The following is a 21,172-nucleotide window of genomic DNA, read 5'->3' on the forward strand; positions in this document are numbered from 1 at the left end:
TTTTGTAATAACTTTCTTTTGTCAATGTTGTCCTTATGAAACCAACATTTGTTTCATTCTTACATGTCTTTCCTGGTGTACAATTTTATTTATGTCAAAGAGTATTTAATGCTGAAATGAAAGGCTGAATAACAGTTCAAACGTGTCAGTTCAATCATGTTCCAATTTTAATATATTTTATTGTCTCTGTATGAAAGAGAAAAAGGCAATTTTAAGCTTTTATTATTTTATGTTCAGAAGAAAAGACATTTCAGTTCCAGGAATCTTTAGTTAAAACATATTTTGCATACTCACTAAACATTTAATGTTATAGTTCACAATTAAAATAATTTACAAAGGAGGAGAAATTTTAAAATGACAGCATACAGCATATAGGTGAATTTTCTACATTTGAAAACAGAATAATCTCTTGCCCATTATCTAGTGTTATGATACCATGCACTTATATTCTTCCTATGATGCAGCATATTTGAAATTACACTTCATAGAAATTCAATTGTAATGGGATAAAAAATACTTTCCAGTAATTTACTAAACTAAAATACTTTCAAGAATCTTACAGTAGCCATCACACTTTGGCACTCTAAAAATGTGAAGCCTTTGGCTGCCAATTAAAATGATTTCATATTGAAATGTTACACATGTCACATCAAAAACTGCAAAAGAAATTCATCGTCACAGTGCATGCTTACCTAACTGATACTTGTTTGTATACCAATAAACAAAATTCAAAACTTTTAGTAGAGCCTTGGTTTATTGAGCATTCTTAAGAAGGTGAAATAAAACATAATGCATAATAATTATCAGCGCACAAAGAGAAACATATGTAATTTAAAGCTTGAGAGTTTTCAAATGATTGTAAAGTGTGTAAAAGGACATAGAAGTGTTAATTTAAAAATACAGAGCAACAATATTTGCAATCAGACAACTAAATGTAATGTTTTAATACCCAAATATTATATTATACAGAACACTAAAAACAAAGTAACAATTTATAATTGATACTCACATTTACTTTAAATAAACTACAATCTGCACTGCAAACAAATAATATAAACCAAGCTCTTAAAAGTTGAAAAAAGAGTTAAGCATTAATTTCGAGCTCACTTTTATTGAGGTTTCACAGCAAAAAATAAAAGCTTAAAAAATAACTTTAAAATAAAAAAAGAAATAATTCATGTTTTAGTCACTTTTTTTCCTTTTTTTAAAAATTTTCAGTTTATCCAAAATAAAATTTAATGAAATGAATTTTATAATGTAAGTCTCATTCTTTTTTGCTAAATCAAGACTATTCCATAAATTTTGAATTCCCTATAAATACATGAAAGACTATTGCACATTGCTATAAATCAATTTATAAATACAACATCAAAATACAAATTTAAAATTTGACTAGCTAATTGAATTATGCTAACATTTTCAAGTACGCAAAACAATGAAATTTAGACTCGATGGAAATCAGCAATATATGGTGGCGGTGCATAAACAGCTGCATGAGGAGGTGTTTTTGTTGCAGTTTCATAATCAGGAGGTAATAAAGCCTGCAATGTGAAATTAAAAAGTATTAAACAGAAAATAATGGTTTTATCCAAACTGCTGATTTTTTAAAAAATATTATTATCTAAGTTAAAGATATATAAGTATAATATAAGTTTAAAAATCAGTAAAGTATTTCTGATGTGAAGCAACTAAAGCTATATATTCACCTAATGGCTGTTCTTAGTGCAGTTTTGTAGAAAATATATGCATGATTTTACTTAGCACTCCTAAATGTGTGTAATTAAAACAGCAAGAAATTTTTAACTTTTATTCATAAAGATTACAGACACTTAAATTGTGAAAATTTAAACCATACATCATTTTTAAAGGAAAGTCATTCAGGGTGACTTCGAGCCATTCCAGTTAACTTTGCACCATTTCAAATTGTTTAGTATATTCAAATTTAAAAGAAAACTCGAACACTCAGTGCTGTACTTTGTCGGCAAGGTTATTAAATCAGCTTTTTACATTTTGTCTAAGAAAATAAGTTTGTAACGATGTACACAGCAGATTGTTAGATACCACAGATCTTAAGTCACCATTTGGATGCTGTTTTGGAACTTGTTAAAATCTGGATTGTTATATAATTTTTGATATTTAACAGGTTTATTCTGCAAAATTTTGAAATTTTCATGATCCAAAAACACTTTCATTACATAATATGTAATTTTATTAGAATATTTTCACATCAAAAATGTGATCATAAGATTAAAGAAAAACTTACCTTTTACTACACCTATTATTCAAAAAAATTTTTTTTTAACTTAATCATTTAAAAATTACAATATACAATGCTGAAGTTCTTAAAACAAAATTATGTGCAGCAGGTTTTTTTTTTTTTTTTGGAAAATCAAACTAATTCAAGCAAATGCAAAATAACTATAATTTGCCCTCCACTGATGGAGAGAGAAAAAAAGAGGAAGTTTTCTCACTTCTAACTTTCATTTGTCTGGTAGTACAGAAGTTGCATAGAGATGAATTGTTCATGAGGGGAAATATCAAACCCCCTCATGAACAAGACGTAACCATTCATAACGCTTTGACAATAATTATTTTCCAGAGGAGTGACTTATAACAACACAAAAATGCTTATATACACCTATGAACATAAAATTTTTCATGGAGTTTATAACCTCCAGTCCTTTTTGAAATCCCACTAATATAGAGGAATATTGTTTTGGTAGCTTAGATATGATTGAAAAGTTTAATTCTGTGGCACAGGGGTAAAGGATTTGCCCTGTTGTCCTCTGTGTCTCCAGGGTGAGATGGACAGTAATCATCTCAGGAACTGCTCCATTATTCTAAAGTTTTTAAACGACAGCTCTAAGGACGCTAAATTTTATTCTCATTAATGTTCAACTTCTTCATCTTATTGGGCTGTTTGTCGATTAATGGCAGAAATGCCACAGACGGGCATGGGATTAAAAAAAAAAGAAAAAACTTAGTAACACAAAAAAAAGTAAGTTAAAACATGAATTAAAGTTGAGGCTTTCAGTTAATGTCAAGCATTTTCAATTGAAAAAAAAATGAACTTTTTAAGGACTCTTTACTTTCTTCAAAGCAAATAAGGCTTTTTTTATGCAGGGTAGGATCCTTTTTTAATAGCAATATTAATATATTAATGCAACAACTTGTTTTTTTTTTTTTTTTTTTGAATTTTTACTAAAAAAGTTTTATTTTATTTTCTAAATGAAATGATCCTTATGTGCATTTCAATTTAACATGCTTAAGGAAAGATACCTCATTATCAGCCTCCATGTAACTTCCAACAAGATGAGCAACATGCAATAACTTCAAATATTTGTAACATGACCACACCACTCCCAATAAGTATGCCTGTAAATAACATTTAACTATAAATTATATAAAACAGACAAAAATGATTTCTGTCAATATAAAAGTTTTCTGCATAAAAATGAATGAAGAAAATGCAAGACAAACAATAAACTGGCAGTTAAATATCATCGTACACAAGCTGTTATTGTAATATACCATCAAACCTCATAACCACGTCACCTTTGCAACTTTTATGAAATGTCTTTATAAGCAGGGATACTTTTTAACTGCCATTGCTGCAAAGTACATAATTAACATTAATTAAGGATTCAGTGGATGAAATTATTGCTTGATATTTTTAATTAGATTCAATGGACATTATTTTTATTTTTTAAAACTATTTCTGCACATACTTGTGGAAACCAGCTGAGTATTTTCAGTTATTTTTCTTGAAGTGTGCTAAAGCAGACTTGATTACCACAGAATGCCTCTTAACTTTTAAACTGTTTTGGAAAGACCCTGGTCATGAAAAAAAGGGGAAATTTCTCGCAACAAATGTGTCCCACACAGTAAAAGCTCTTCAGATAGATGCCATTTTAGTCGGAAGAGAAAGGTTAAAAAAGAAATAAAATTTTTGAAACCGTCTCTTTTCCAGGGCTCATATTCTGCAGGGAGAAAAATTCAAGCACTTTTTAAGAGAACAAAAATACTTTTCAAAGTACTATTATACATTTGTACTATGAATATTGTATGCCCATTTCATTTAACTCACTATGTATGAATAATAGGCAATAATATAAAGAGTAAAGGAAAACAAAATTGCATTTTCTACAACAAGACAATTGGATAAAAAGTCAGCGGGGAGGTTTTGCGGATCAGTTCCTCCCCAGCGTGTTGAGACTAACTGTAACTGTGGCTGAACTGCGTGGAAAAAAATATGTTTGCAAGATGGAAGTCGACATAAATTTACAAAAAAATAATTGGATGTTTATCTCAGTGTAAACTATTTAAAGTAAATGTGCAATTAATTGCGAATTTTTAAAAATTAATTATTTTGTAGAAAAGAAAATTTTTAATTTTAATGTAAGCAACCTTTATACGCAAAAGAATAAAAACTGATGATTATTGACATCAGCCAATGATCGACAAATGTTGATTTTTGTTATTATGCATTATATGGTATGCCCATTGATGCAACAAGTTAATCATATTTATACTGAAAAAAAGCTTTGCACTTTGCTCAATATGTTTTGTGTTACATACTAATAAGAAAATAAATGAAAGAATTTTAAACCAAAAGTGGGGAAAGATTGTTGCACGATTATGGCAAAACGCTAATATACATGACATGTGGCATCAAAGAAATGCTAAAATAAGTTGAAAATACTTTGTTTTGTACAAAATGCTTAAAAATATATTTATAAAAAAAAACTTAAATTGTAAGAAAATTTTTTTTACAAAATCCAAGTTTATATATATATATTTTTTTTTTATTTACAAGTGGAAAAGTTTCAGTTTTTATGCATTGCTACTTTAAACAATTTTGATTATTTTGAAAATATTGTTACTTAAACTTAATTTTGAATGAAGAGAGTAACCTGGAATTTTCTAAAAAATAACCTGGAAAACCTGGAAAAGTCAAGGAATTTTTTTAAACCACAAGTGTATGAACCCAGTTTCCAATCCGAATACAAATACAAATGTGACAATCAGCAACAACCTCTGGTCCCAGCCAGGCTGGACCTTGTCAGTTTATTAGTCTCCAATGAAGATTAATTGCCCCCTTAATGCTATCTATCCCCTTATACTCATTACTGCCTCTTCCAGTAAGCTATTCCAAGTGCCCACAACCCTACTAAAGTTTTTTTTCCTAATTTACAAATTAGCCAGAGACTTGATTAGCTTAAAACAGTGACCCCTCCTACTGCTTTCCGTGCAAAAATCCAACACATCAACATCTTTCATTTTGTCCCCTCTGACTCCCCTTTGTTCCAGGTTATACATATTAAGTCTAGCATTATAATCTAAATCTGAAAACCCCCTCAATAGCTTAGTAACCCTTTCCAATAAAGAAATATCTTTTTTGAGAGGAGACCAAAACTGAACAGCATATTGCAAATGAGGTCTTACTAAACTTCTATATAAAGGCAGAAGAACCTTACTAGATTTACCCAGATCAATAACATCTTCCTCCTGACTTGACTAAACCCTGAAAAAAAATAATAAAATAAAAAAATAAAACTCTTATTTCCATAACCTAAATGTAGCACTTGGCATTTCCCAAAATTAACTACCATACCCAACTTATTTGTCCACTTAGTAATGTGATCCAAATCCACCTGAAGCTGTTTTACTTGTTCTTCATTTTCTACAACCTTCGTAACCTTAATGTCATCAGCAAAACAATTCATGTCTTCAGAAATATTTTAATGAATATCATTGTAATGGGTATGTAAATATATACAGTAGAACCTGCCACATCCGGATCAATGTGGCGACAGACCGATCTGGATATCAAAAAATCCGGATATCAAGACCGCATTTAAAAATAGCTGTATTATAGAGTTTTCAAGCTGTATTTCTGTTCTTATAAACAAAATTTAAAGTTTTAAACGTTTATAAACTTAGTAGTATGTACATAAATTATACTCCATAGAAAAACAGAAGGTTACACAATTTATTTACAAAAAGTTACACATCACAGTTATAGTATTAACAAAAATTTACTTAGTTTTTGAAAAAGTTGGTTATTTTCTGCTGCTTTCCACACCGTACACGTTTTTTTTTTTTTTGAAGTCATGTCTCTCATCCTTTTTAAGAGCATCACGTCACTTGCACAAGTATCTTCTTGACTTTGAACGTAGGACAGTAGAGCCTCGAACGACTTGAAAGCTTCTAAATGGCTCATTACGTTTACGACCGGATTTTTGTCAGTGCTTTCATCCCCTTGGCTGTCTGAGTTTTTATCATCATTCTTGCACACTATGTTCAATATATCGCCGTCTGTTAATTCGTTCTGTTCGTCTGCACTCAACCACTCGTTAACATCGTCTTCCTTCATTTTTTCACATCCCGGCAGGTTCTTTACCAGTTCAGCAATCTCGTCTTCGGCGGAAGTTTCATTGCTACCTTCCTCTGGTTTCTCCCCCGTAGATTCATCAGATGGTTTGGGTAACTTCCTCCATGACCTTACCATTGTTATTGGTTTTATGTTATCCCACGCTTAGGCCACCCACATCACCTCATCCAACATGTTCACTTTTTTCGAGTCTCTGTAACGTTTTTTCCTTCATCCATTCCAGCAATCAAAACCGTCAGTAACTTTCGTCGACAGACACGTTTTAGATTCTATAACATCTTGGTCCATAGGCTGACAGAGGGATGTCACATTTGGGGGCAAAAAAAGACACTTTATTTCGCCATTTATCTCTTCTTTCGCCCGTCGCACAGTTCGAAACAAAGAAGTACTTTGACTTTTTCTTACTCAAAAATTGAAAATTTGTTCCCCAAACCGTCCGGATATGGGGAGGTCCGGACGTGACAGGTCCGGATGTGGCAGGTTTTACTGTATCACTAATTTGCGGCAACAACGACATTGTTAAAAATTATAATTTTTGATTTAATATTATACAGATTGCAATGATGATTGCAACTATCATGTATTATTAACTAAAAGATTATTTATTTATATTTAATTATGGTGCTGTTGCAGGAAAAGAGCAAAATATGAAAGAAAGATACTACATCTATGAAATTTAAAGAGCATACATTACATAATATTGCATAGACTGTATATTGTATGCAGACACACTCTTATCCAAATCTATACACAGTGCATGCTGTAATTGATGCAATTCTTCATTATACTGTTGCATGCAACAAATATTTTAGAGTTTATATTTTCTGAAAACTGGGTATTTCTACTTTGTATTCTCAACTATTTGGTATAAAATCAATTAATTTAATACGACTTTAAAAGAAAAGAAAAAAGAAGAACCTCCACATGGTTCGTTATTCAGAATGGAATAAAATATGCTGATAGTCTGTTTCAAAATGCAAAAAAAAAAAAAAAAATACATTTGAGCAAAACTAATGTTGTGAAGGTGTCTATTTTCTTTCTCATTCTTAGAGAAGTGAAAGAATGCCAGCAATGCTAAATAGTAGTTGAACTAGAGCAAATGACGCAGAAACTGAGAAGTACTTTGGTAGTATTATTTTTAGCAAAAGTGTACTTTTATTGTATTATTTTTTGAAAGAATGTTTAATCTCTAGAATTCTAAGGGACCACTTGATAAGCTATTTGTATATGTTATGATTTCATTTTTGATTTTATATCACTTACTAACAAATTCATTTTATCAAGTGCTGAAAGGATTCAACTTCACACATATTAAAAATAAGAATGGGAAAAATAAGATTTGGTGTGGTTTCCAGCTTTGAAACATTAGTGTTTTTTTTTTTTTTTTTTTTTTTTTGCATGAAGAAGTATATTTTTAATAATAATGAGAGTGTTAAAAAAAACAGTGTAAAACAACAAAATTATTTTCAAAATTATATTAAAAAAATTCATTGATGAATAAATCGAAAGTAAATGTAAGTAAACATAGGAAACGCAAACAAATTTTTTTTTAATCTGTCAATGCGAACTTTTTACTTTTACATACTTAGATAATATCAACAAGAACGCATAAAAATAAATTTAAGTTTATATTATGGAAGAAAATATTCTGAAAACATATCAAAAAATTTCATTCACCAGGGTTTAGATTAGATGTCACGTGGCAAAATATGAAGGCAAGACATATATAAAGCTGGTGGGTGCTAGAATAATCACTGAAACCTAAATGCAAATTTACTCTTCTTTGAGAAGAATTCTCTTACACTACTTTTTCATGAAAATATAAAAAACCAAAAGCTTTTTTAACTGTTCCAGAAATTTGTTGTACTTTTGATATAATTGTACCTTTTTGGCTAATACAATTTCGAGGTGACAGTGTGCTTCACTTATTTGCTCAGCATTGACAAATGAAAAGGGGAAATTGATGGATGACCAACTGCAAGGACTTAGGATGACATTCCAGTCAAAGGCATCTGCAGGGTACTAACCACTTAAGATAGGCCTCAACTTATGACACTCATTTACAAAGAGGAACGAGTAAACAGGCTGAAGTCTTTTTTCATGTTACTATTGAACCATACAATAATAGAAGCACAGCTTAAATATTTTCACTTTCTGTAAGTTAAGATTACGCAATTACAAGGCAAAATTATGATTTATTTTATTTAGATTACAGTTACGATTATGGAAGAAAATTTAATCATAATCAAAATTATGATTATAATTTTGATTACGATTATGAGAATATTCCATAGAACAAATTACAATTAAGGTTACACAAAAACCTAATCAATTACTCAGATTACAATTACAAAATCGGTTATTACACAAAGAGTGAAGGGAAGTAAAGAAGATTTTATTAAAATTGAAATCTTTATGTGTAACTTCATAAAAAAAATTGTCTTTACATGGACTTTATAAGATAAAAAATGCAAAACTAAGCAGAACAATCAATATTGATGAGATTCTCAGATTCTCTAAATTAAATTAGAGTAATATTTAAGATGCATGTCAAATGAAACATTAAATAATTTTTGCGTTAAAGATAGACATTTTAATATTTTCTTCAAAAAAAGAAACTAATTTGAATTTTGAAATTTTAAATTCAAATTATGTTTTCCGCAATCATGAGTTTCGCCAGAACCCTACTCATTGGAGTTATTGTTTCTAGAAACGGTTTCTGTCCCCTCAAGCCTGCCCCTCCTCCTGGGCGGTTATGTGTATGTAGACCTGCATGTATGCACATAGGCGTGAGTGTATGTTTGTAAAGGTGGGTGGGTGGGTGTCAGTGTGTATGAGCACATGTGTGTAGGACATGCACACCACTGGATTCCGGGGGACAGTGGTCAGGACCAGAGGAGGCGCATCTGCAGATACTGATGGGCAGCGGCTCTGCAGAGGCTCCTGGTCCAAGCAGAAAAAGGAACCGGATGCCAAGGATGGTCAAATGAGAACAATAAGCAATCATGATTTCTCAAAAAAAGAAAAAAAAAACACACACACACACACACACAAAGTAAAATTGCTATTTTTAATTTTTAGTAGGTTATATAGTCAGGCATTCATTTTTGTAACATCAAAAAACGGGGGAGGGGGGGGGGGGAATTGCCAGGTTTTTAAGGAAATTTATATAATTTCCTAGATTTGTTAGGTTTTTTTTTCAAAACTCTCCTATTTACCCTGTTTTTACAAGTTTCTCTGTAGCGTAGTAACCCTGTGTTAATTTAGCAATTTTGGGGTAAAGAAAAAAGGTGGTTTGGTGGAAGTATAACAAACAATACTGAATTTTCGGTGTATAACCAGTACAGCCCCCTCCCCATAATATACCTTAATTATTTTAGAAGGCGTCAAGAGAATGATAAGAATAAATTCAACTTTATAAAATATTACATTTCAAATACAAACACTAAGTTAAAATATTATGCCATGGTTTGTTTACATTTAATATTTTTTTAAAATCAGTAATAATGCATCATCAGCTAACAATGATTAAAATCAAGTTTGCAAAAATAAATAAGTTAAATAAAGATAAAAGTAATTAATGTTTTAGTAATTAAAATAAGAAGCTAATCTGAGGAAGCAACATAACAAAACAAATTAAAATTGCCAAAAATATTTTAAAAAGTACAAAATGCAAAGGGATTGAAATCTCAAACAACAGAAGCAAATTTTCGCGAAGCACCTTTCGCTTGATTCCTAAAAATAAATTTAATTAATATTTACTAAAATTAAATATAAAGTATGCTTATCTAAGGTAGTATATGTAAAAATAACTGAGTGCCCAAAATATTAAACTATTTACAAGATTGAAAAAGATTTTGAAATAATTCAAGCACTAAGAAACCTTTCAAACTTTTTCAAGGTTTTCAAGCACTTGAAAATGAATTTTTTTTCCAATCACTTTTCAAAGTTTTTCAAGGTCACAGAATCTTTGCTTTTCTTATGACTACATTTTTATTTATTTTTTCTACAGATTATCAAGCAATAAGAGATTGCTTTAAAAATTGCTAAGAATTAATATCAAAATGTTATGATCAAAATGTTATGATCAATGTGGGTGGGAACTAACGATGTAGGCCATAGTAACAACGATGAGTTTACAAAGGAATGGGATTCCCTGTTGGACAAAGCAACCAACTGTTCGGCAAATGTCCAAGTGGTTGGTTTGCTTCTCAGGTATGGAGTGCATAGGAGTTGGTTAAACCAACGGGCTAGGTGTATGAACCTGATACTCAAGGAAATTTGCGTTAAGCGTAGTATCAGGTTTATTGATGTGTGGAGTAAATGTAAACGCGATTGGATTGCTAGGGATGGCCTGCATCTGAGCTCTATAGGGGTCAAAATGGTTAGTGGTTTGGTTTTAGAGGTTTCAGAATCGAAAACTAAGTTGGAATGGGGGGCATGGTTTTAGGAGCAGAATTCGAAAGGGTATTAACTATTTGGATTTTAGTAGAAACGGAAATAGGGTGGCTAATAAGAGAAAAGATTTTAACAGTTGGGATTCAAATAATCGTGCAGCATTAAATAAAAGTAAGATGGGCTTACTTAAGGTTTTTTATACAAATGCTCGTAGTATTAGGAACAAGATGGAAGAATTGAAAAGCATAATTATAGATGAGAGGTTGGATATTATTGGAGTTACTGAGACATGGGCTACCAAAAGTGATGATGATTTATTATCTATTGCTGGGTATAATTTGTTTAGACAAGATAGAGTAGGTAAAAGAGGTGGTGGGGTTTTATTTTATGTCAGAGACACTTTAACTTGCAATGAATTGGTAATTAATGATAAACCTAATGAGATTGATATGATTTGGCTGGAGTTGATGAGCAATAAGGGAAACAAACTACGTTTAGGGAACATTTATAGGCCACCCAACTTAAGCCAGGGTCAAGATGAACGGATGTTTAGTATTATTAGTGACATTTCAAGCAAGGGGTCAGTCATTATAATGGGAGATTTTAATTTTCCAGGAATTGATTGGAATAATTTTTACTATAGTAATAGCAGAGAAGAGGAATTTTCGAAAGTAATTGGTGACTGTTTTTTAGATCAAATTGTAACTCAGGGTACTCGACAGGACGTGATTTTGGATCTAGTTTTCTGTGATATGGAAGGTTCTGTTCAGGGGTTATGTGTAGGGGAACACATTGGAGACAGAGACCACAACAGTATTAGGTTTGGGATTAAATTTGATACGCACAAAGTACAGAATTTTAGGTTTGCGCCCAATTTCAGAAATACTGATTTTGTGGCACTTAGGCAGAGTTTGAAAGCAGTTTTTTCTTCTGGATTGGACAATAGCGATGTGAATCTTCAGTGGGCAGAGTTTAAGGAAAAGCTAGCGAAAACGGTTGGGGATCATGTTCCTTTTAGGAGAAAGGGTGTCAACACTAAAATTTGGCCAATGTGGTTCTCCAGAGAAACTAAGGACGCTCTAAATTACAAGCAAGCTGCTTTTCATAGGTTTAGAGAAACTGGTCACAGTGCAGATAGGCTCCAATATTATAAGGCAAGGCATAAATTTAAGTATTTGGTGCGGATTCAGAAAAGAGAGTTGGAGCAAAGACTGGCAGATAACATAAACAGGAATCCCAAGAGGTTTTTTGCATACGCTAATTCGGGGAAAGTTCGAAATAGTCATATTGGGCCACTAGTTGATGAGCACGGAATTTTAATTCAGGATGATAGTGATATTGCTAATGTTCTTAATAACTTTTTTTCGAGTGTTTTTAACGATAACTGTATCTCAACAGTTGACACCAACAAGACACAAGCTATAGTACAGCTTGAGGACTTTGTATTTCCCAGGGATGACGTTTTACTTCATTTGAAAAAAATTAAAGAGACTAAGGCTCCGGGACCTGATAATATTTATCCAAAAATTTTAGTTGAATGTGCGGAGGAATTAGCAGATGTAATCGTAAATATTTTCAATGCTTCTTATAACTCAGGGACAGTGCCAGAGGACTGGAAGCTGGCTAACATTACACCGCTCTTCAAGAAAGGGTCTAAAGGGAGTGTGGGAAATTATAGACCTGTGAGTCTAACTTCGGTGGTTTGCAAAATTTTTGAAACATTGATAAAAATTAGGATAGTAAATTTTCTAGAGACTAATAATCTATCGACTAGTTTTCAGTACGGTTTCAGGAAAGGCAAATCTTGTGCAACTAATTTATTACATTTCTATGACAATGTTGCCATGGCTTTGGACACTAAGAAGCCTGTAGATGTTGTTTACATTGATTTTCAAAAAGCTTTCGATAAGGTACCGCATGTTGCTCTACTTAGCAAATTAGCTGATATAGGAATAGGAGGGAAAACTTTCATTTGGGTAAAAAACTGGCTGACCGGAAGGAAACAAAGGGTAGTTGTAAGGGGAAATTATTCTAATTGGAGTGAGGTTTTAAGCGGGGTTCCTCAAGGATCAGTGTTAGGGCCTGTTTTGTTCATTGTTTTTATGAACGATATTCACAAAAATATTTCTGGGAACATGAATTGTTTTGCTGATGATGTCAAAGTTATGGGGACTGTAGAAAATGAAGAACAAGCAAAACAGCTGCAAGAGGATCTAGATCATATTACGGAGTGGGCTGATAAATGGGGTATGGCTGTTAATGTTGGGAAATGTCAAGTGCTACATTTAGGGCATGGAAATAAGTGTACAAGTTATTATTTGCAAGGTTCAGTCATTAGTCAGGCAGACAAAGTTACTGATCTGGGGGTCTTAATAAGTCAGGATTTAAAGTTTAGCCAACAGTGCAGCATTGCTAGTAACAAGGCCAATAAGATGCTTGGGTTTATCAATAGATCTATTTCAAACAAATCTAAAGAAGTTCTTCTGCCCTTATATAGAAGTTTGGTAAGACCTCATTTGGAGTGTGCTGTTCAGTTTTGGTCTCCTTATCTTAAGAAAGACATTAATGTATTGGAAAGGGTTCAAAGGCAAGCTACAAGGCTAATAAATGGACTTTCTCCCTTAGACTATGATTCCAGGCTTAGAAGGTTAAAAATGTACAGTCTTGAGCAAAGAAGAGACCGAGGGGACATGATTCAGTTGTTTAAATTTATTAAAATGAAAGATGTTACGGGGCTGAAGTTTAGCACTGAAAACAGGACAGGGGGTCATTGTTTTAAGCTATTTAAATCTCAGGCTAACATGGATATTAGGAAAAATTATTATTATAGCAGGGTAGTGGAACCTTGGAACAGTTTACTGGAAGAGGTGGTAATGAGCAAGGGAGTAGATAGTTTTAAGAGGGCCATTGATCTTCACTGGGGATTGTAAATTGACTAGGACCAGTCCAGCTGGGCCTAGAGCCTGTTGCTGGTCGTTACTTTTGTATTTGTATTTGTATTTGTATTTAATTTACCTTCAACATCATACAAATTAGAATAGCAATCATTAAAAGAGCACAAAGCCATTCTGGATTCAAATGTAATAATTCCTTTCGCAATGGCAAATCATAGGCTTCTTCTATCATGCGACGCACATCAGGAACCGATGAAAAGTAACCAACAGCTGTTAAAGCAGATATAATGAAATCAAATACTTGTAGACTAAAGAAGGGTATCAAATAGTTCGGCTTGCCCTGTAATAACAAAGGAGAAATGAAACTGATTATAAATACTGCACTCAATACTATTACCATATTAGTTTAGGGTCAAAAATTTTAAAAACAATAACAAATATGGGGAAAAATTCAATGCATACAATTTAGAATTCATTCTAACATTTTTTTAATTAAAAAGGTTTTTCTTTCCCTTTTAACTTTTAATCATCCCTCTATTTAAAAATAATTTTTAATGAAGAAAAAATTTCACAATTCTAGTGATTGACTGAACCATAAGAAACTTGAAATTAATGTAAAAATTGCCTGGTCATTCAAAATTTAGACAAACATACAACATGCAAGAACACAAACACATATGAGGTACTCCATGCCAACTGGCCTCCTGATCCCACTTAAGCAACTCAGAAACCCATTGTCATTTTTAATTAAGCTACCCTAAGATACAAGAATTTTTTTGTGAAGATCCCCCCCCCCCTCCTTTTTTTATTGACAGAGACAGTCTAAAAATTTTTAAGACTTCAGTTTTTTAAATTTCTTGAGTCACTCAAAATTAGTTGATAAAGCATTTTTAATACTTCAGTTTTTTATTTATATTTTAATTTTTATTCAATTTTTTTCTTCAATTTACTTTGGCATTGCATTTTTCTTCCCATACTTAAATGACAAATCAAGATGTTGGCAAGTTGAAATTACTGAAACCACACACTTACCGTATATGTGTACATATATGTCAAGAACTATAGTATAAGAAATGAGGTAAAAAGTAAGGGGGTCGGCTTATACACCAGGGCAGAATTTCTGAAAATTTTCCCCGAACAATTCTTCGGAACAAACAAAACGTGAACATTTCCCCAATTTTAGTCCTATCCTTTTAAGCAGATGCTAAAGAAATAAATACTTACACATTCTGCTAGAATCTTACATTGTCCGACTATGAAATAAAGACTTAAGTGGTAGGAACAGGGGGCCCTCGGGGTAATGTGAAATAAAGACTAAAATATTACAGTAAAGGGTTGACTACACGAAAAGTGAGGGAATCGCCATATTTGCAAATTTTGGCGATAGTAGCAAATTAATGTTCATTTTTTTAAAAGTAATGTAATATGGCTACAGCACAAAATTGTACTGATATTAGTTCAAAATAAAAGCAACATGTAACAAAAATTGTAACAGCGAAGTTGAACCTTGTTAAAGAATGCTAACTAAATTTTAACGGACCTCACAAATGTGTCTTGGTTGAGTCAACTTATGAAACATGTTCAAGTAAATCATTAACGTTTATTAACTTGAAAAATACATCAAGTTAGATAACTTTAATGTTTCGAAAGAGTTTGTAACGAATCCTAGAGACATCCAGCAATATGCAAAATATTGCAGAAATCCTAACACTAAAAATGAAACAAGGGCACCGACTTGCAAAAATTATACGGGGGGGGGGGGGGCGGACGTCACCAAGGGTCTAGGTGGTATGCTGTTCCATGAAGCCCCCCCCCCCCTACCGAAAAAATTCTGATTTTTGTACCTTGAAAATGCCAATTTACATATTTTCTGGTGTGTATAATTTATAGAAACAAATAATGTGTGATGTGTTTTCAAAAAATTGGTACATAAATTTTCTGGTTCAACTAGACCATGTCCACTTTTCTTAAATGAGGGACATTTTCACAGTTCTATTTTGTGGGGAGCTGTGCAGTGCTGTAGCTAGGCGTTGATATTGACTTGCGTGGAAACGGAAGATATGAGAAGAGATCGGAGAATGGCTGTCATTCGCTTAAATAGCACTTCAATGATATTAAATCCTAGTTGCATACTTTCATTGGACTGTTCGACGAAAATCTTTGAAAAAACTCGAGAAAATGTAGTATCAATTCGTTGAAACATTCCTTTGGATGGAATTTTTTTTTCCCTGCCAGATTAACTGATAAGAGTGAAGTTTGTTTACATTCATATAGCAATTGCCAGAGTGGCGAAAGAATTTTTCCCCATTTTTCTCTTATAAGTAAGGGGGTCGACTTATACACAAGCAGTATTTTACAAGAGCAGCTTAGTATCAAAGCGAAAAATTACCCGGTCTCTATTTCCTTTTTTCCTCCCATTAAACCCCTCCCAGGGTTAGAAATAAGAATTTACATCTAAGCATCATAATGGAGCCTAGTATAAGTTTCTAGGAGGCAAATGAACAACCTAGGTATCAGTTTTAGTTTGTTGACTGTCACAACTCATAGATTGCGTTCTTTTCTAGGACGGCAACTACAAGTTATCTTGTTACTTGTTTACTTGCCATTTTTGAGCAGCTAAGATTAAACTTGGATCATATTAGTGCTAATATTGATTGATAGCTTCTGGGAAAAGCACAAAAAAATCAATGCTGGATTGCACAAATAGAAAATTTATTAAAAAATGAACAAAAAATATTATAAAAATTAATTCAAATTCAAGAAATGAAATAATATTTTATTTTCTGTGGAACTTTTAAAAACAATCTTCCACATAAAGAGTCCACTTCTCTTTGCAGGCTGGCAGGGTTGGCAAGGCTTTTACTGTCTTGATCAAAATCTTTGTGTCCTAAACTATCTGACAGTGTCCAAAACTATTTTTTGAGAAACTTCATTTTGCGAGAAAATATCAGGAACAGAACTCAATACAGAATTTGAATTCTTCAGTAAAACTCTGAATTTGTACGCATATTTTTACTCTCTTTTACAAAAATAGAAGTATTGTTCGTGGAAAAATTTTCACTCAAAAATCAACCTTAATTTTGTTTTGCTCACCACTGAATGAATGTTGAATTTTTTTTTTTTTTTCGGCTCGCCCACACGTGGATAAGTGCCTAAAAACGTATAGACACGCGAAATATCCATTTTGATGATTCCAGAGTTAGTTACAACGAGTTTTCTTGTGACGTCTGTATGTACGTATGTATGTCGCATAACTCAAGAATGGTATGTCCCAGAAAGTTGAAATTTGGTACGTAAACTCCTAGTGGGGTCTAGTTGTGCACCTCCCCTTCTGGTTGCATTTGGGTGTTTCTAAGGGGGTCTTTTTGCCCCTTCTGGGGAGAAATCATTGTTAATTTTGATGTAAACTCAAGTGGTGTTACAATTTGGTGGACACTTGGCGATATATCGCGAGTCTTTTGATTGCCAAGTTTTGTTGCCAACTTGGCGACAAATTTGGCGCTATTTTTTTAAAATCTGGTTTCAATTTGGCCACTGTTGGTGATATTTAGAGAGTAAACTATTGAATCACATTAAAATTGAAAATAATCGGAAAATGACATTAAATCGGAGTAAAAGGAAGTCATGTGAGGCACACATCCGCTCTTTTTTTCATAATAACAGCCACATTTTACGACATTTATGCATGTGTGAAAATGTAAGTGTTCAACTTATATTGCAATAACTGACCTAAATGACAGTTTTATATTAAAAGTGTAAATTAAAAAAAGAAATTACACAAGTTTTAAAATCTAAGTTCATACATTTAATCGTCAACTTATTGTTCTTTAATCTATGATTTAAAAAATAATTTTTGTTCAAATATGTTGTAAAACTTATATGCAAAATCCATTAAAAAAAATTAAGCTTTTTTTTTTTGCACCTAAATGTTACACATATTATAAATGGAACTAAAACTAGTTGTCTTGGTAGTGTTGTGAATTTCCTTTCGTAACTCTACCAACTGTTACCTAATGAAGTTTTCATGTAGAGTATTGTCAATTTTTTTAAGTAAAATATTTCTTAAATAATCATTTCAGAAAAAAATATTATCAACTCAATAATTAATACATTAATATTTATATTCATGTATTACAAATATTGCAGTTAAAATGAATTCATTAGATTACATCCTTTTAGCTTTAGCATACTTTTGGATAGTTTAAGAAATTTTCTGACAGTTTTGGATGGTAAAAAGCACCTGTATTGTCCTACACCAGTTTTGGACAGTCCAAAACCTAACCCTGCAGGATGGACAAACATAAAGTGTTTCTCAGCACTATTTTGCTAGGGTACAAATAGGACACGGCTTTATACGATGATTTTTTTTGGGGGGGGGGGGAGGTGGTTTTCTTTTTTATGCTTTTTGATGATAACTATGCACTAGGCATTACAGTTTTTAATAACATAATGTGATTATATAAATTGTCATTTTAGGCCAGATTTCTGAAAATTCCTGAGGCAGTCAATGTGTTAGTACAATCAAGTATATGTATCCAAATATTTAAAAAATAATAATAATAAATAGAAATGCTGATAGCATATTCGTAAAATATACAAAAAAAGAAATTACTTTTGAATGACAAAATCGATTGAATTTTAAATATTGGGTGAGTGCAAAAGTTCATGCGGAGTTGCAATAGATGGCGTTAGAACGGGTGTAACGTGTTGTCATTAATACCATTATCTACGTAAGTCAGATCGTTGGAAAGGTGACGTGTGCAGCTTTCATTCCAATAAAAATAATTTGTGCAGATACAAACTGCTTCTAGAAAGATTACTTTTCAAATGAGTGTTGATAAAGTGCATTTACGGCATGTTATGCTTTACAAGTTTCGAAAGGGAATCAACGTTGCAGCAGCCGTAAAAAACATTCAAGACATTTATCAAGACCAAGCACCAGCTAATCGAACTGTGGAAAAATGGTTTGCAAAATTTCGTTGCAGAGATTTTAAGCTGGAAGATGAGGCACGCTCAGGTCGACCTTCCGACATTGATGACAACGTTTTGCGTTCTTTAGTTCAGAATACTCTGCGAATTTCAACAGAGGAAGTTGCTACAGCGCTTAACGTTGACCGATCAACCGCTTTTCGGCGTTTAAAAAAAATCGGATTTGATTTAAAGCTCGATATATGGGTGCTCCATTTGTTGACCGAGAGCAACAAAATCCAGCGAATTTCTGCTGCCGTATCTTCACTCGGGCGGCTCAAAAAACGAGCCGTTTTTGGATTGATTAGTGACGGGCGATGAAAAATGGGTCCTGTACAACAACGTTCAGTGCAAACGCACATGGAAACAGGCAGGTGAACATGGTGACCCAATGGCAAAAAGGCCAGTTTGCACCCGATGAAGGTGATGCTCTGCGTTTGGTGGGATTGCAAGGGTATAATTTATTTTGAGTTTCTCCCCGCCGGCCAAACGATCGATTCCGACAAGTACTATCGTCAATTAACTAATCTGAACCGAGAAATCAAACAGAAACGTCCGAGTTTGTCAAATCGCATAGGCGTAATCTTTCATCAGGATAATGCTAGACCACACGTTTCAAGACAGACGCTACGAAAACTGAACAGCCTGAAATGGGATGCCCTAACTCATCCACTGTATTCTCCTGATATCGCACCATCGGATTATCACTTCCGGTCATTGCAATATCATTTAAATGGAAAAAAACTTGACTCTTTGAATGCCTTACAAAACGTCGTGTCTTCGTTCTTCGAATCTAAACCACGCAGTTTTTATGATCGGGGCATCCGTGTGCTGCCAGAACGTTGGAAGAAGAATATAGACAACGATGGAGAACATATCATTGATTGAATAAAGAGTTTTGCTTGCCTAATCACTGTATGACTTTCTTTCACAAACTCCGCACGAACTTTTGCACTCACCTGATACAAATTTATTTTTCGGGTCTTAATTAGAATGAGAAAAGCTTTGATGTTATATTAAACTTTAGACCTCCAATTCGGCACCCAAGGTTGGAAATCTGGGGTATTAAATTCAAATTTTTGGTCACAAAATAAACAAATGACCGCTCTTTTCCACTGCCTCCTCCCGCTGCTTTTGTGAATCTTTGATGAAAAGCATGAGTATTGTAAGGTTTATCGAATATGAGGCTGAATTTAACAGGCATACAAAAATTCAGAAACAGCTGGATTTTTGGCCGATAGGTTCAACCCGCTGTGATTCCCAGCACTCTGTGGCCATCACTATAAAATCAAGAATGTGGGAGAATATCATGAAAATTGGAGAGTTAGCAGGGGTTCTAGTACAATAGTACAATAAACGAACAGAAATTCCCAAACATTCAGTACATGACAATTTCATAAATATCAACATAACAATTCAAAATATTTTACTTACTCTTATAGCTCCATATAAAAGAAACAAGGATATAACACTGGTACATACAGTGATTGCCAAACCAACATGCACATCTTCTGGAAAAAAGGGGGTCTTAATAATGCATAAAAATAAGCAAAAATAAAATAGAAATAATCATGAAAATTTTCTTTTTTGGAAAACCCCATTTTAAGGGCTAATGACAGCAAAACTTCAAAAGTATTTGTCAGCTGCATATCTGCCAACATCAACTGAGAAAGAAGAAAACATATGTTTAAAAACCAAAAGAAAACAGGAAGATTTTAAAAAATTTACTGGGAACTTCTTTAAATGATGTTGTCATGTGTGGAATTCAGTATGATGCAGGACTTAATTTCTACCAAAAAAAGTGCATGAGCCAATATGTTCCCACAATTTATTTTTAAGTTGAAATAGCCTGAATGTTGGCTAAAATGTTAAAATTTACATAAAATTGAAAAGAAGGCAGAAGCTCCACTCCTGTGAGATCCTATGATATTAATCCCTAATAGAATGTATAGAATTTTGGATCAAGTTTTACCTCATGATAGATGTTCTATTAAGAACAGGAGTGTAGGGAATCATATTGGAGATAGTGAATCAAATACAATTTGGTACTGGACAAACCTTGAAGCAGGGTTGGCAAGGTTTTGGACAATATGCTGAAAACTATATTTGTTACTGTCCTGTCCAAATCCATGTCCAAAACTCTCCGAAAGTGTCCAAAACTACATTTTTAGAGAAACTGTATTTATTGAGAAAATATCCAAAACAGAACAAAATGTGTCAAAGTTATGTTTTATATTGAATATTTATTCAATGTGAACATTCCAGAATTAATATAAATAATATGCATGCGTGCAAAGGAAAGTGTTCAAAATAGAATTCAATACAGTAGACCGTCATTTTACACAGGTTTATTTTACCAGGGTTTATTTTACGCGGTTTCGATTGTATGCGGTTTAAGATTTGACACCTTTATTTTATTTCATGTGGATGAGTTTCGGTTTTCCCCGGATGCGGCAATGTGAGCATTTCCGCACATTAAAATTTTCCTCTGTTTCAAAATCCTAACTCCGAAAGATTT

At 32.8% G+C, this 21,172-nt stretch overlaps 1 protein-coding gene across 2 annotated transcripts in view; it reads right to left on the bottom strand.

The window, feature by feature from the left end:
* Window positions 1-205: 205 nt before the first annotated feature.
* LOC129218123 (lysosomal-associated transmembrane protein 4A-like) overlaps window positions 206-21,172 on the bottom strand; it is a 54,999-nt gene continuing 34,032 nt past the window's right edge. Inside the window, exons 4-7 of one of the 2 annotated variants that reach the window (XM_054852332.1) lie at window positions 20,089-20,165; window positions 13,808-14,026; window positions 3,280-3,375; window positions 206-1,541 (exon numbers count right to left, since the gene is read on the bottom strand). In XM_054852332.1, the coding sequence (XP_054708307.1) occupies window positions 1,443-1,541; window positions 3,280-3,375; window positions 13,808-14,026; window positions 20,089-20,165 (491 nt within the window). In that variant the 3' untranslated portion in view covers window positions 206-1,442. The remainder of the gene's footprint in view (window positions 1,542-3,279; window positions 3,376-13,807; window positions 14,027-20,088; window positions 20,166-21,172) is intronic. The other variant, XM_054852333.1, reaches the window with a different exon arrangement.

Source organism: Uloborus diversus, chromosome 3, assembly GCF_026930045.1.
Source record: "Uloborus diversus isolate 005 chromosome 3, Udiv.v.3.1, whole genome shotgun sequence".
NCBI lineage: Eukaryota > Metazoa > Arthropoda > Arachnida > Araneae > Uloboridae > Uloborus > Uloborus diversus.